The sequence below is a fragment of the Monoraphidium neglectum genome, assembly GCF_000611645.1.
Source record: "Monoraphidium neglectum strain SAG 48.87 unplaced genomic scaffold scaffold00013, whole genome shotgun sequence".
NCBI classification, from domain to species: domain Eukaryota; kingdom Viridiplantae; phylum Chlorophyta; class Chlorophyceae; order Sphaeropleales; family Selenastraceae; genus Monoraphidium; species Monoraphidium neglectum.
The window spans coordinates 4,402-17,777 of record NW_014013613.1 but is presented as its reverse complement, the minus strand read 5'-3'; the positions used below and the strand labels follow the sequence as shown (position 1 = coordinate 17,777).

Here is a 13,376-nt window from a genome sequence, read left to right as displayed (position 1 = left end):
GTTTGTGTGTGTGTGCGCGCGCGCGTGCGCGCGTGCGTGCATGTGATTGTGTGTGCGTCTAACTGCCTTTGCAACTGTGTGTGTGCGAGCACGTAGGTGTTGCGCAAATGCGCCGCAAGGTGTGCTTGGGTGCTCAAGGATGAGTGTTGCGAAGCACGCATGATGTCAATAGGATGTGTGGGTGGGCTGAGAAAGAGGCGGCGGGTCGCGTTAGGGACCCACCTCCGGCTCGTTCGCCTGGCAATCTTCGCCAGCCGCCGCATCTGCCGCCGCCGCCGCTGCAGCGTCGCCCTTGGGTGCGGGTGCTGGCGTCGCGGGCGGCGACAGCCCCGCCGCCGGCGACGCCGAGGCGGCGGCGGGCCTGCCGCCGACAGGCATCAGGCGGGTTACGATGGCTTGAGGTACGCCGCAGGCGATGAGGGGCTTCTTGGGGTCGAGGGGTTTCTCAAGATCTGAGGATGTGAAGTGTGCAAATTAAAGGTTCCGGCTGTGATTCAAAGAAGTTGCAGTCAGGTTGGGTGGTAGCAGTGGCGAGGTGATGATATCCGCACCAGGCCAAAGGAGCGACCAGGAGCAGGGTGATGGTCGATGTGTCTGACTTTAGTCAGGGCTGTCGGGACTTTGCTGGTGTGCTGGCAGCCGCCCCCATGCAATTATAGGCACCTGCCCTGCCTTCACTTGCAAATGGACATGTCGCGGTCGCAAGAAGGTTACCTCGAGTCTGAACCGGAGGTGTGCAGTTTGCTCACCAGTGATGGTCTCGAGGTTGTCAATCAGAAGCTTCCTCAGAGGCACGCGCAGCTGTGGGGGACCGGGTGCGGATCAGGGCAGCCGGCTTGAGGCGGGAGCGCGGGGAGAGGGGGCGCAACCCTGACGCACGCAGGAAGGCTGGGGAAGGATGAAGGGGGGGGGGTAAAAAATACCTGCGACAAGGTATCTTGCGACAAGGTATCTGCCTATAGGGTCCACAAGGAGAGCAGGGCGGGGGGACACGAGGGCTCACCAGTTGGGCGACAGTGGAGGGCCACATGCCGTCGGGGACTGTTAGGTTGAGGCAGTCTGCAGGGGCGGGCGCGGCGTCAGGGCAGTTGGAAACGGAGGGAGGTTGTGAGTGTCGTGCGAACAATTGTGTACATGCATGTGTGTGTGTATATGTGTGAGTGATTGAGGACTAGAAATCGAGAGCAAAAGACAGAGACAGAGGGGCAGAGAACCAGAGAGACACGAGCAGCAAGTGCGTCCAGAGAGGCCCTGAGAAAGGGGGCCCGTTTCTGCGGGTGGGGAGCGCGCAGTCATACACTCGATGCCACTGGGGTGCCGGGGTCCATGCAAAGATGCCTGGAAGCGGGGTGGTACAGTCTTCTTTTCGCTTCTTTTCACATCACAAGAAGGAAGGTCGCGGCTCCTCCCACCCAGCAAGCGCGGGCGGCTGTGAATGACTCACCCGTGAGCGCGGCTGTCGTGTAGACAAACGGCAGCGGCGGCGGGTTGGCGGGGCGGAAGCGCAGGCCGTAGCTGCAAGGGGGGGGGGGCGTGGGCGGCGATGCAGGGTGTTGTGTATTGGTGGGGATGAGGGACAAGCTGGGGAGGCTGTGACAGCGCAGCGGAGTGAGGAGTAGCCGCCGCGGCGCAATCGCATCGTGGCTGCACACGCAAAGCAAGGAAACAGTCTAACACACGCTCTCCCATCCATCTACCTGTGCCCCGCCAAACCGCGCCTCTGGCCCCTGCATTGCGACCCCACCGCCCGTGTACATGCACTCTGTCCCAAGTCAGAATCCAGGCACACCCAACAGATGCCCTCCGCACCCCAAAACGACATATGTGACCCTGAACCCATGCTGTTTTTGAGATCACTCACGTGTCGGCGCGCGCCCCGATCCCGACCTTCTCCCCCGCAGCGTATGATATCCAAGCAAACCCGCCGTCGCCGAAATCAGTGCCCCAGCTGTTTTTGATAAGGTAGGCGTCTGGATCCAAGAGTTGAGGGTCCAAGGTTCAAGGTTAGGGTTTAGCCCGCCGGCTGTCTGAGATTCACCGCAGTGTGGGAGAGGCGCGGGTGTGGTTGCAATCAGGGCCCCACACCCGGCACCAAGGCGCGGCGCACCGCAACGCCGCGCGCGGCGAGTGACAAATGCACGGCCTGGCTGGCGCCGAGGCATGAGCTGGCGAGTTTGCGTCGCCGGCGCGCTCACTCCGGGTGTTGTCGTAGCCAACGAGCAAGACTGCGTGGCCCTCAATGAAGGTCGCGTTGGGAGCCGGGCCGTTGTAGCTGCCCTTCGGGTTCTTCGCAAAGAAGGGCCTCAGGTCGTCTGGGCGGCGCAGGCAGAGGGGCACACGGGTTGTGCAGCGCGGCGGGCAGAGGAGGCTGGGTCGGCGCAGCGTGACGCAGGCAGGAGAGCCGGGGATTGCAGAGAGCGGCAGGCTGGTGTTTTGGAGGAGAGAATGATGAGCTCGTGCCTGTGCCCGAGCGGACGGCGCCTGAGGAGCGGAGGGCTTCCTGGGCGCCCCGCCAGATGACTCAGCTTCACTTACCACCCCATACCACAATAACCACCCCCCGAATCTCCGCCGCCCTCGCCGCCCGTTCCAGTCGTAGACTCACCGCGCCGCCCCGCCCTTGACCGCCCCCTTGTCCCTTCCGCCCCATACTCCCAGGATGGCCCGACCCCTCGACGCCCTGCCCCCTGCACACCACCACAACCACACCGCCGCACCACCAGACGCCCCCCGCTCCCAGAAAAACCTGTCGCCCCCCACCCCACCCTGCCCACGCCCCTACCGTATATGTCCAGACGCGTCACCACGCCTCCCCAGTTCCTCAGGTGCTCCTGCACCTCCCACGGCGAGTTGAGCTGCACGTACTCAAATTTTCCGACGGCATCTGGGTCTGTGTCCTTGCACCTGTGTGGCAAAAAAGCAGTGTCGATCCAGAGTTGGTGGGTGGTGGGTGGGGCCGGATGAGGGGGGGAGCAGAGGCCGAGGGCGCCCTGGGTGGCTCAAGATCACTGCTGGTTGGCGGTTGTGAGGGATCGGGAGGGGCGCCCGGCCCGCCTCTGCGTCGTGCCCCGCTGGGACCCGTCACGCAGCGCTGGCGATCGACCTGCGACCTCGCTTTCCTGGCATGCGGCCGCCATCGCACGCGTCGCCGCGCCACCTGGGATGCTTCCTGCACGTTTCCAGTCGCCGCGCTGTCGTGTGGCGCCGACCGCGCCGATCCCACCCAAACCGCCCCACCGCAGCCGGAGACGTCACCCTGACACCAGACCCAACCTCGATGCGAAGGAAACCAGCGTGGCTGTTGCCTGCCCAAGCGCCGGCTCATTGATGAACAGTCACGCCAAAGCAAGCACCGCCATTCCACAATTATAGTCTGACAGATTAAAGTATTCCCACTCACTTGTAATCGCAGAGGTCTTGGTCGAGCGGCGCGTCCGGCGCCTCATAGGGCAGGCACTTGTCGAGCACCAGCGCGCGCGTCGCCGCCGTGAACGGCTTCAAAACGTCTATCAGGCTGCTCGCGCTCGAGCGGCACGACTTGCTCTCGCCGGAGTTGGTCGCGAGGCAAAAGTGCAGGTCCTGCACGCTCCAGTTGCGCCCGACCGCCGTCTTGCGGAGCGCCGCCGAGACGGCGGCCTCCGCCGCGCCAGCCTGCGGGCCGCGCGTCCGTTCGGCGTCAGGACGCGGGCGTGGGAAGAGAGAGCGCCGCCGCCGTCGCCTGCTATCAACGCCGGCATGCTGCTGCGATGCGTGAGGGTCGCCCCTCACCCAACCACCCACCCATCCCCACCCCCGCCGCCTGCTGCAGCCCGCGTGGCGCCTCACCACCGCGAACGCCGTGCAGCTGTAGCAGGAGCCCTGGTCGCCCACGGGCGACGTGAGGACGAAGCCGCCCGTGTCGCTGCTGCTGCGGGCGTCGAACTTCGTGGGAGAGGCCGCTACTGTCAGCGCGGCCGTCTCGTCGACGCTGGCCTTTGCGGCGCAGAGGGACCCCTGCTTGTTGCTGCAAGCGCTGCCGCGGTTCGTCTGCGCGCGGCGGGGGAGGCGTGCGGGCGTGCGGGCGTGCGCGCTCGCGTGAGCGGGGGAAGGGGGAGTTAGGGGTGCTGCTCCGCGCGGCGGCAGGCAACAGAGTCGGTTGGCACAGTCTGCATGCACGGCTCCGGCTGCTTGTGCGTCCATTTCTCGCAGTTGCGCTGCCGTGCCGGCCGCCAGCGGCCCGGTTTGGCTTCTCACCTTGAACGCGTTTTGAAATGATTTGGAGCTGGCCATGAGAGACTGAAGGCTCCTGTACGTTCCACTGGAGCCCAAAAGGTTGTCCCTGCTGCGCTCCAGGCCCTGCCCTGCAGCCAGCAAGCAGCACGCCAGCAGCGCCACCAGTCGCAGCGCGCGCGCCGGCGCCATTTGCTCTGTCGCGTGCGCGGGTGGGTGGGGCGCGGGTGGCGCGAGGGCGGCGGCGGGGCGTCACGGCGCGCAAAGTCGCGGTGTGCCCATGCGCTGCGCCTGGCTGCTACCGGCGCTTTTGGAAAGACTCCTGACACGTATAGAATGTGTGTGCACCCGTGTTAGACTTCACAGAGGCATAGGCACCCTCGCGACGTTGAGCCACGTCTGGCTGTGGTGCAGGCCGGGTGACCCGCCCACCTTTGCGGAAACCACGAACAATTATGCCTCTTTTTCGGCCTGCAATGGCTGGTAACCGGTGGTTGAGGGCCACACTTTGGTTCGGTGCAGCACTGGAAGTGAAGCACAGTGTGTGGATCCCTCACGCTGATGTTATCCAACGATAGACAATAACTTTTTGTCGATCTCTGTCAATGACAGGTGGCTGATCGTAATGGTCACTGCGTTCCGGCCAGGGTGCGTGTTCCTTGTTCGGGGCAGCGCTCCAGCTGACACGCAGAAGAGTGTCCACGCTACACCATGGTGATGATTATAGTGGTTATATGCTGGTTGCTACAAGCCAGCGAAGGGCCCAAAGCTGGCGCCCCCACATCCCGGAAGGTACGGCACGTAGAATGCGGCCCACCAAGAGGGTGCCCCAAACTCCAGACTCGCATAGACAAACGGTAGATGTGATTGTGATCGTAGGTCTCTAGGGCCCCCTTCATAGAACGGCGCGTCCTGCTGCCCCGTGGGTTGCAACCGTCATCAAGCGCCAGCGATCGGAGCTGCTTGCGCTGCTCCTCTCACCACTGGTGCCCCCGCCGGCCCCGCTTTCTGACCTAAAATACCAGCAGTTGACCCCAGTTGCACACTAGGAGGGCCCGGCGTGGCGGCGGCGGGCAAGGGCGCGGCGGCGGCATCCCCGCGTCATCCGCATCACGAGCGATCGCGCGCATCAGCGAGGGGGTGTCAGGCGCCAAGGGCCCGGCGCGCGGCAGGCGGCGTGCGGGCTGCGGCAGATGCAGGACTCTGTGCCGCGCCTCAAGGAGCGGCTGGCGCGCATTCGGGCACAGGTGGGGGGCGGTCGCACGATGACGCGAGCGTGAGCGCTCCTGCTGACCTTGCGTGCGGCCCAACCGCGAGGGTCCGCAGCTGATCGTTGGACGCATCACCATGCCCACGAGGCCAGCCGGCTGCCACGCTCACGCTCCGAAAGTTTGGGCCTGGCAAGCGCGGCTGCATGCCTTGTGCGACGCCAAACCTTTCCAGCACGTTGTAGCTGGCGCCAGGCCGGTTTGGGTCGAAGCGGTTGAAAATCAACAGCTTCGGGTCTTGCTGAAAGTGCTTCGCCTCCGCCCCTTCGCTCCCGGCCGCCCCGCAGGCCGCTGCGCTCGAGGCCGAGAGGGAGGTGCTGCGACTGCGCCTGGTGGCCCTGAGTGTGGTGGCCAGGGCGATGGATGAGGTCGTCGCCCACCTGAGGGTGATGCGGCTGGCTGAGCTGGTGCGCCATGCGCCGGCGCTCGCGCCGACGGCGGCGCCCGCGCCCGCTGCCGCGGCGCGGTCCACCTGCGCGGGACCCCAGAGTAGCTGTGGCCTGGCCTGCGCGACACTAGGCTGGTGCGGCGTCGACGGCGGCAACCAGGGCTTCGTCGCCCTTGGGCCGGGGTCCGCGTTGAGCGACGCGGCACAGGGGGGCGCTGCCACCTGCTCCAACGTGCGCGGCGTGATCGGCGGCGGCGGCAGCCCGTTGAGCTGCGCAGAAGCGCCCCCGCCGAGCCGCGGTCCGGTCAGCAGCCTGGGCTCGGCGGAGAGCGCCCTCGACGCAGTCTGGGACCGCCTGCCCCACCTGGCGCCTGGCCGCAGCCTGCTCAACCTCGAAAGGTGAGAGTGAACGCCAGTGGGGGGGGCGCTTGAGGGGCCATCCAGGCCTCAAGCAGGTCCTGATCGGATGTGGCTGCGGCAGCGGCACCCTTGACCTGACTCCCGTCCACTCTCACATGCAGCCGGGACCACTGCCAATCGAGCTGCCTTGACATCCATAAGGCTGGCCATGTTCAAGGACTGCGCCCTCACAGCCTGCGCAACTGCATCGTCAGCCCCCTCCCACCACACACACGCGCACACACGCACGCATGAACGCACGCACATGCACATACACATCAACACAACGTCGGTATGCCGTCTGACTTGTCGCATGCACGCCCCTCATCTGCCCTTCCCTTGCCGCCTTCGGGCCCACAGCGTAACCCTCGAGCAGGTCAAGGAGGTCCGGGCCATGGATGCGGCCCAGGCGCGCCTCATGTTCCAAAGCTGCCTCGAGCCCGCCCTCCGGGACATCAACAGGGCGGCAAGCCCCGACCAAGCCGCCCGCGCCCCCTGCACGCCGGGCCTCGGGGCCGTCGGGCGGCGGCTGGGGTCGTTCCTGGGGCTGCTGGCGATCTGGAACGCCGACGCGTACGCGGGGTTGATGGGCGGGCACCTGCTGACGGGGCGGCCGGCGGCCGGGATGGAGGACGCGAGGCTGCCGCACTGGGAGCGCTGCGTGCGGGGCGCGGGGCTCACGAGGGTGCAGGTGCGCATGTTGGGAGTGCGCCTGCGTGTGTGTGTGTGTGTGTGTGTGTGTGTGTGTGTGTGTGTGTGTAACATTACCTTTGGTGTGTATGTATCTGTGTGTGTGAGAGAGAGAGTGTGTGTGTGTGTGTGCACACGCGTGCACGAGCGTGCATACACTCAAACGCGTGTGGGAGTGTGGTCGTATGTTTGAGGATGTGTGTCCATGTATGTGTGCACATGGGTATGTGTGCGCGTGGAGGGGGCCTCTGCTATAAAGCATGTCACGGTTGCCTACAAGTGCAATCTCAACACTTGTCATGCATACACGAATGGGTGCGTGCATGCGGGTGCATACTCAACCACACGCAAGCACACACTCAAGTATGCACAAACATGTATGATTGCGCGCACACAACCCCCTGACACCTGCATAACAACACACCTGCACACCTGCAAACCTGCATGCGTACACACACAGAGACAGACACACACACACACACACACACACACACACACAAACACACAACAAACAACAAACAACAATCAACAAACCAGGCTCAGCTTGTTTTGGAGTGCAATAGGTTTCTCGGCCAACGGCTCAAATCCCTCAGAGAGGCGCGCCTCCAGCAGATAGTACGCCTCTCGACGCAGCTGCACGCCTCCACCTGCGGCCTGCCCGCGGTCTCTCCTGCCGCGTCACTCGCGTCGCCCGCTGCATCTGTCGCTAGCGCCAGCGCCAGCGCAAGCGTGAGCGCCGGCGCGGCGCGTAGCAACGGGCCCGGCGATCCGGACTACTGGCTTCAGGGACCGCACGCGTCGCAGCCACCGCACGAGGCGCCGCCGCGCATGGCGCAGCCGCCAGCGGCGCTGGCGGCTGGGGCGCCGTGGCTTCGCCTGACGGAGAGCACGCCTGCGGCCGAGGCGCTGGCAGAGGCTCTTGCCGAGAGTTCACGGTGTGAAAGCACGGCGATGATGATGATGATGCAGGTGGGCATTCACGTGTTTGGTATCATGATGACCGTCCACGTGCACTGCACAAGGCATGCCGTGCTGTTGCCGACACTTTGCACGCCTCGACGCATCCCCAATCCAGGCCACCCTTTCATGCACAGTGTGTTCTCATGCTTGCTGCTGCGTGCACGTCGCCAATGCATGTCAAGTAGCTTCCCATCTGTGGCCCCCTGGGGTGACGGCTTTGCATGATCACGTCCCCCATGCGGCAGGGGACTGCGCACGCAGGTTGCTTGCGTGGGGGAAGGGGTGGGATGTGGGAAGCGATCAGCATAATGAGCAGCGTTGTCCCGGTATGCATGCACAGCAGCAGGCGGCAACGAGAGCGCCGGTGGTGTGAACACTTTGGGACGCATTGAGACGTTCACAGGTACCGACCCACCTGTGTTGGCAGCTGCGTCTCCAAAAACTCGGCATCCACCAAATCCTATGAGCCTCCCCGCACGCGTGCATCCGTCGCACCCCTCACATGCGTTCGCCACACTGCGCCCTGTGTGCGCCCTTACAGGCATCCAGGGCCGTGATGCACCCCGCCCAGCTGGCCAAGGTGGGTGCGTGCTCAAACCCTATCGCTGCTGGCAGGAGCCAGGAGCGCTCGCTATCACCCCTGGCGGGCTGGCAACATTCGCGTGTGGCCTCGCACCCCCAGGCCGCCTCGCTTGGCATGCGCAGGCTGGCGCTCAGGAGGCCTCCCTGTTTGCCCTTCAAAAATCATCCCTCCCGGTCTCCTGCACACCAACACCTGCATGCACTCACTGGGCCCCCTTAAACCTTGAACGTCGCCCCTTTCCCCGTGCAGTGCATGGCTTTTGCATTCCCCTGGCCGCTCCACGACGCCGAGTGCTGGCGCGTCCTGGCGCACACTATGAAGTTCACACCCGAGGTTTTCCCGGACAGGATCAAGTTCTCGGCGCCCCAAGACAACTGCTTCCGCCCGCGCAAGGGCTGAGCGCTGCGCCGCGTGCCACTGCAGGCGGGGCCCGCTGGCCGTGCGGGCTCCCGCCGTGTGCGCGCCCGCCGTGTGCGCGCCCGCCGTGTGCGCGCCCGCCGGGCCGCGAGGGATTCCCAAGCCGTTGGCGCCGCGCGGCGGCGCTCGCGCCAATGGCTGCCCACGGCTCCTCGTGGCGCCGCGCAACCACGGGCGCAGCCAGCGCGTACCTTGAGCTATGCACCCCAGGCAGTACCTTTCGCTGCACCCCAGGCATCAGGTTATACCCGCTGCACCCACATTGGAATATTCACCATGGCCTGGAATACTCACCAGCCAGCCGTGCCATTTCAGGTGCCGGAGACGGCTTGACCATCCACCTAAGAGCTTCCTTCCGCGCTGGAGCCTCAGTCGCGTGCCCCCTGTCCTCAATGATCAGGGTCGAGGACCAACCTGAGGTGTTTCCCTGCTTCGCCCCGCCTGAGCGGTGCACGAGTGTGCGCTGCGACGGCTCACGGCGCATCTCAGCGGCGCGGCTTTGAACATTCATGTTTGAACGATTAGGTCAGACTTACAGAAACGTAGGGGTGGAATTCGTCCTTGCCGGCGGTGTTGCTTCTGGGCCACAGTCTCACATGCATTTGGTCTGAGCGCCGCAACCTGCCACGCAATGTATCGCCCAACACTGTCCTGCTGTCGGCGCAGCCATGGCGCAACTCGTTGCGCTTTCTTGTGGCTTGCATGCCGGCGCTTGGTCCCTAGCCACGACCCGCTCGCACGTCGCTTCGCAGCGAAGTTCTCATCCGTGACTGAGTTCAAGCCGGTGAGCACACAGAGGCGCGCCGTTGCCGGCCCGCCATCATCAAACTCACTGGACAATTGGCAGTTTTTGTCTTTCGGCCTGCTCTTTTGGGAGGAGCCCGCTTTCTCCCGCGGCGGCAGCCTAGGTTTTTCGTTGCGCAAACCATGACACCCCAGAATCGGGACCAGGTAGCAGTGAGCACGATCCCTCAATCGGCCGACGACAATCTGCAACCGCTGCGGGTGCTTTTCCGAACCAAAACTTTCCGCCGCCGGCCCTGAAACCTCGCAAGCTATGCGTGCGCCGTGTGGGAGCATCGCCGGCACCCGAATCTGCCCATACCCCACCGTCGGCCGTCCGATGAGCAACCACACCTCGTGCACAATCTCCGATCATGATCACTGCCCAAATGATCCCTCGCCCGTTTGGTTCGAGGCCGCGCGCCGCGTGCGGTTTTGTGTGCTGCGCGTGGCTGCACGGGCTCTGGGCTTCTTGCCGGCTTTCTCCTGCCTGGCTGCGCTCCCGCGATCTGCCGAGGGCTTCTTCGCTACCCTGATTTTCTCAATCCCTGCACGGGCGCTGCCCGCAATCAGGCGTGTGCACGCGCAGCGACGGCGTTCGGGTAGGACACTCGGCTGTCTGGGCGATGGCCGGCCTGCTTGCAGGGGCAAATAAAGCGGTTGACAAAACCCCATGCGACCGCATCCCATTCAACGCATCAATAAAGCAGAGGCGGCCTCGTTGTCGGCACACACTCCTCTCAAATGCACCCGCGCTTTCTCAGCACGCTGACGCGTGTGCGCACGCCCCTGGCCGGCGCTGCTTGCACTTCTCGTCCTGCACTTCACTCCCCTGCAAACGCTCTCGCGTCTCTTTAAATTTGCCGCCTCACAAAGCATGTGCGTGCTCTGTATTGTAACTGTCATGCAAATTTGAGCAGTTTCCAAAGCCTCCAGGAAGCTCGAGGCCGCGGTCGGCCAGCCGCTGCGTGTGAGCGCGCCTGGACCCTGCCTGGCCGGAAGCGTGCGTGCAGGGCAGCAGCCACTGCGCGATTGGCGCACCACACACTGCTAAGCAGGTGCTCTGAGCTGCCCGCAGAGGGTCGGCCCACTTGCGGCGGCGCTGCCGCAAGTGCGCATGCCGCCAGCACTGCGCCCAGCCCCTGTGAGCTGATGGCCGCGTTTGCGCCGCTTGCTTTTCCAAGGGTGCACCCTGGGCATGGCTCAGCAGACGATTGCGGGACGCATTGTGCATGTTATGCCTCCAGGCGCACGCGCTTGCGCGGCCTGTCCGCTCTCGGTGACGCCCAGCAATGTGACTGCCTGGTTGCTTGTCTTGTTCTTATGCGTTGGTTCAGACGTGAGGATCCCCAGCACAGTGCCGGGCTCCTGTGTCAGCGCAAGTGTCGGTAGCTGCTCGCAATCTCCAGGCGTGGACGCAAGTATGTCACATGCGTGCGCGGGGCCGAACCGCACGCCAGCTGGTGACTGGCCAGCGGACTTGAGCGCCTGTGTATTTGGGGCTGCCAATCCGGCCAGGGATGGATAGGTACACAGAGATGCAGTGCAGAGCCCTGGGCTCGCCTTGTGGGGGAGAGGGACGCATCCAGGCATATGCTTTCGGCGGGGCTGAAAACAATTTAGTAATGACGATTTGCGTTTCAGGACTGAATTCCAGTGGGCGCTCACTCGCTGGACGAGCTGGGGTGGTTGATCAAAATGGAGGTGCAGGTCTCTCGCCCTGCGCGGCAGCGCCGTGGGCACTCCTTTGCTTGGTGAGAGGAGGTGTGCGGGACTCAGGTGCACGAGGCTAAGACGCTGCAACTGTGTGGCAAGCAGCGCCGGCAAACTCTCTACTGGCAACACAAGGAGGTGGTGGGGGTGCGTCCAGGCGGGTAGTGGCCTGCTGGGACACATACACACATTCTCAGAAAGCGCGCGCGTGCGACAGGCGCACGCATGCTGTTGTTCACACAGCCAGGCAGAGTGCCTTGATGGGTCTGTCAGCATGCCGCACAGGTTGCGATGGTGGAAGCAGCAAAGGTGTGGTGTGCGCTGTGCTGGCTTCCTGGCAGCCACCGTGTTGTCACCATTCCGACTGCCAGTGCTTTGGCTGAGTCCCGTGCTGGTCGCCTGCAGGTCCGCTGCTGATGCGAATCGAGCTCACATATCAGTAACATATGGCAAGGACGCGTTCCCGGTCAGTGAGATTCCTTTGCCATCGGGAACTGCTGAAGACCAAACATCGACGGTGCGGTCCGGGACGGTTCATTTCGGCGCCAGTGAGCACGTGAACTGCACTTAAACCAACAGAAGAGGCCCGCGACAGTTTTGTCACCGCGCTGCCCCACCACTGAAAGGGCGCGGTGTGTGCACCTGCGGGTGAGTGTCTCCTTGATGGGGATGCAACCTCGAAACTTTGTTCGTGAGACAGCAGGTCGGCCGTCGAAGCACTGGCCGTCGCGCATGCCTGCTCAGGGGAGATCACCCAACAGTGGCGTGCCCGGTGTCTGGCGCGTCGCTGCATCGCCCGCCGCACGCTGCGCCCTGCGCAAACCGCCGCTGGCCCTGAAAAGAGATGACAAGCTCATCCTGCTGGCTCGCATGCCATCCACACCCTTAACACAATTTGTCACCCGCCCTGCAACGCGCGTGCAGCGGCGCGATGCCGCGAGCGGCACGATGCGTAGTGCCGATCGCGGCGGCGCCGCTGATGCGGGCGCTGGCCCTCGTTCTACTGCTGGTGGCGCCTGGGGTGCAGGGCCAGGGGCTGATCGGGAAGCGTAGCGACCCTCTGGGCTCTACTGGCACTTACAAGAGCTTGATGGAGGTTTACAAGGGCGCGAAGGCTCTCATTGCGGACTACAAGGTTTGTGCGTGCGCCCCGCACGGCAGCGCGGCACTGGATCGAACCCCGTGGCTCCACAGCGTGTGGGCTGCGAAGGCGGCCGGGCCGCTGCACTTTTGACCTGCCGCGTGCCGCAGGGCCGCCGCGCTCAGTGCAGTGGAGTGGGATGGGGCCTTGCCACTGGCTGGTACTGCCCTTCCCCAACCCTCAATCAAAGCTGGTCGTCCGCACGGCGCAACCCCTGCCCCACAAACTTCACGCCGCAGGCCAAGCCCTCAGCGTTGTGTAGCAAGCAGTCTGGGTCCCTCTGTGCAGGCGACGGCGCCAGCGACGACCTGGCACGCCTCACCTTCGCAGCCAGTTCGTCCAGGTTTGACGCGCGCTCAACAGCCGACACGGGCGGCACCGCACTGGTGCGTGGGGCGGAGGCGGTTGCTCGGGCGGTCGCCGCTCGGGCGGTCGCCGCTCGGGCGGCCGCGGTTCGGGCGGTCGCCGCTTGGGCGGCCGCGGTTCGGGCGGGCGCCGCTCGGGCGCCAAGCTGAAGGATTGGGTTGGACGGCGGCCTGTGTCTGGGGGTTCAGCGACCCTGCGTTGGCCACTAGAGTACAACGTTCGCGCTCGCGGTTCGCGCCACCGCCTCTGCATCTCCCCCCATGCCTGGCCGCACCCAACCCACATGGCCCCCGGCTTCCGATCGAACGCCGTGCTCCCTGTGCCCCTGCCAGCTGCCCCCTGTCCTGGACCAGGGCATCTGCGCGACCTGCACGGCCTTCGCCATCGTGAGTCTGAGCGGCCTGGGGGCACAGGCAGCAGTGTGGGCGCAGCCATGTGTTTGTGCACAGCAAACGGTCC

The 13,376-nt window shown here is 64.6% G+C and overlaps 3 protein-coding genes across 3 annotated transcripts in view; 2 read left to right on the top strand and 1 right to left on the bottom strand.

The window, feature by feature from the left end:
- The window catches only part of MNEG_0195 (hypothetical protein), a gene marked incomplete at both ends in the record, with an annotated part of 6,055 nt that extends 1,786 nt beyond the window's left edge, over positions 1 to 4,269 (bottom strand). The window contains 10 exons of the mRNA XM_014051315.1: positions 223 to 452; positions 750 to 801; positions 1,004 to 1,059; positions 1,445 to 1,515; positions 1,862 to 1,970; positions 2,196 to 2,312; positions 2,783 to 2,904; positions 3,401 to 3,651; positions 3,826 to 4,026; positions 4,234 to 4,269. Coding sequence (XP_013906769.1) covers positions 223 to 452; positions 750 to 801; positions 1,004 to 1,059; positions 1,445 to 1,515; positions 1,862 to 1,970; positions 2,196 to 2,312; positions 2,783 to 2,904; positions 3,401 to 3,651; positions 3,826 to 4,026; positions 4,234 to 4,269 — 1,245 coding nt within the window. The remainder of the gene's footprint in view (positions 1 to 222; positions 453 to 749; positions 802 to 1,003; positions 1,060 to 1,444; positions 1,516 to 1,861; positions 1,971 to 2,195; positions 2,313 to 2,782; positions 2,905 to 3,400; positions 3,652 to 3,825; positions 4,027 to 4,233) is intronic.
- Positions 4,270 to 5,402: 1,133 nt separating this feature from the next.
- Positions 5,403 to 8,896, top strand: MNEG_0194 (hypothetical protein; the record flags this gene model as incomplete). The annotated part of the gene is made up of 6 exons (XM_014051314.1): positions 5,403 to 5,456; positions 5,765 to 6,264; positions 6,625 to 6,955; positions 7,588 to 7,923; positions 8,456 to 8,494; positions 8,747 to 8,896. 6 exons carry the CDS (start codon positions 5,403 to 5,405, stop codon positions 8,894 to 8,896), a joined length of 1,410 nt encoding a protein of 469 aa, XP_013906768.1.
- A 3,445-nt stretch (positions 8,897 to 12,341) lies between these two features.
- Positions 12,342 to 12,545, top strand: MNEG_0193 (hypothetical protein; the record flags this gene model as incomplete). Its single annotated transcript, XM_014051313.1, has 1 exon — positions 12,342 to 12,545. A coding segment is annotated over one exon (204 nt), but the record flags the coding sequence as incomplete, so codon positions are not given.
- Positions 12,546 to 13,376: the final 831 nt, after the last annotated feature.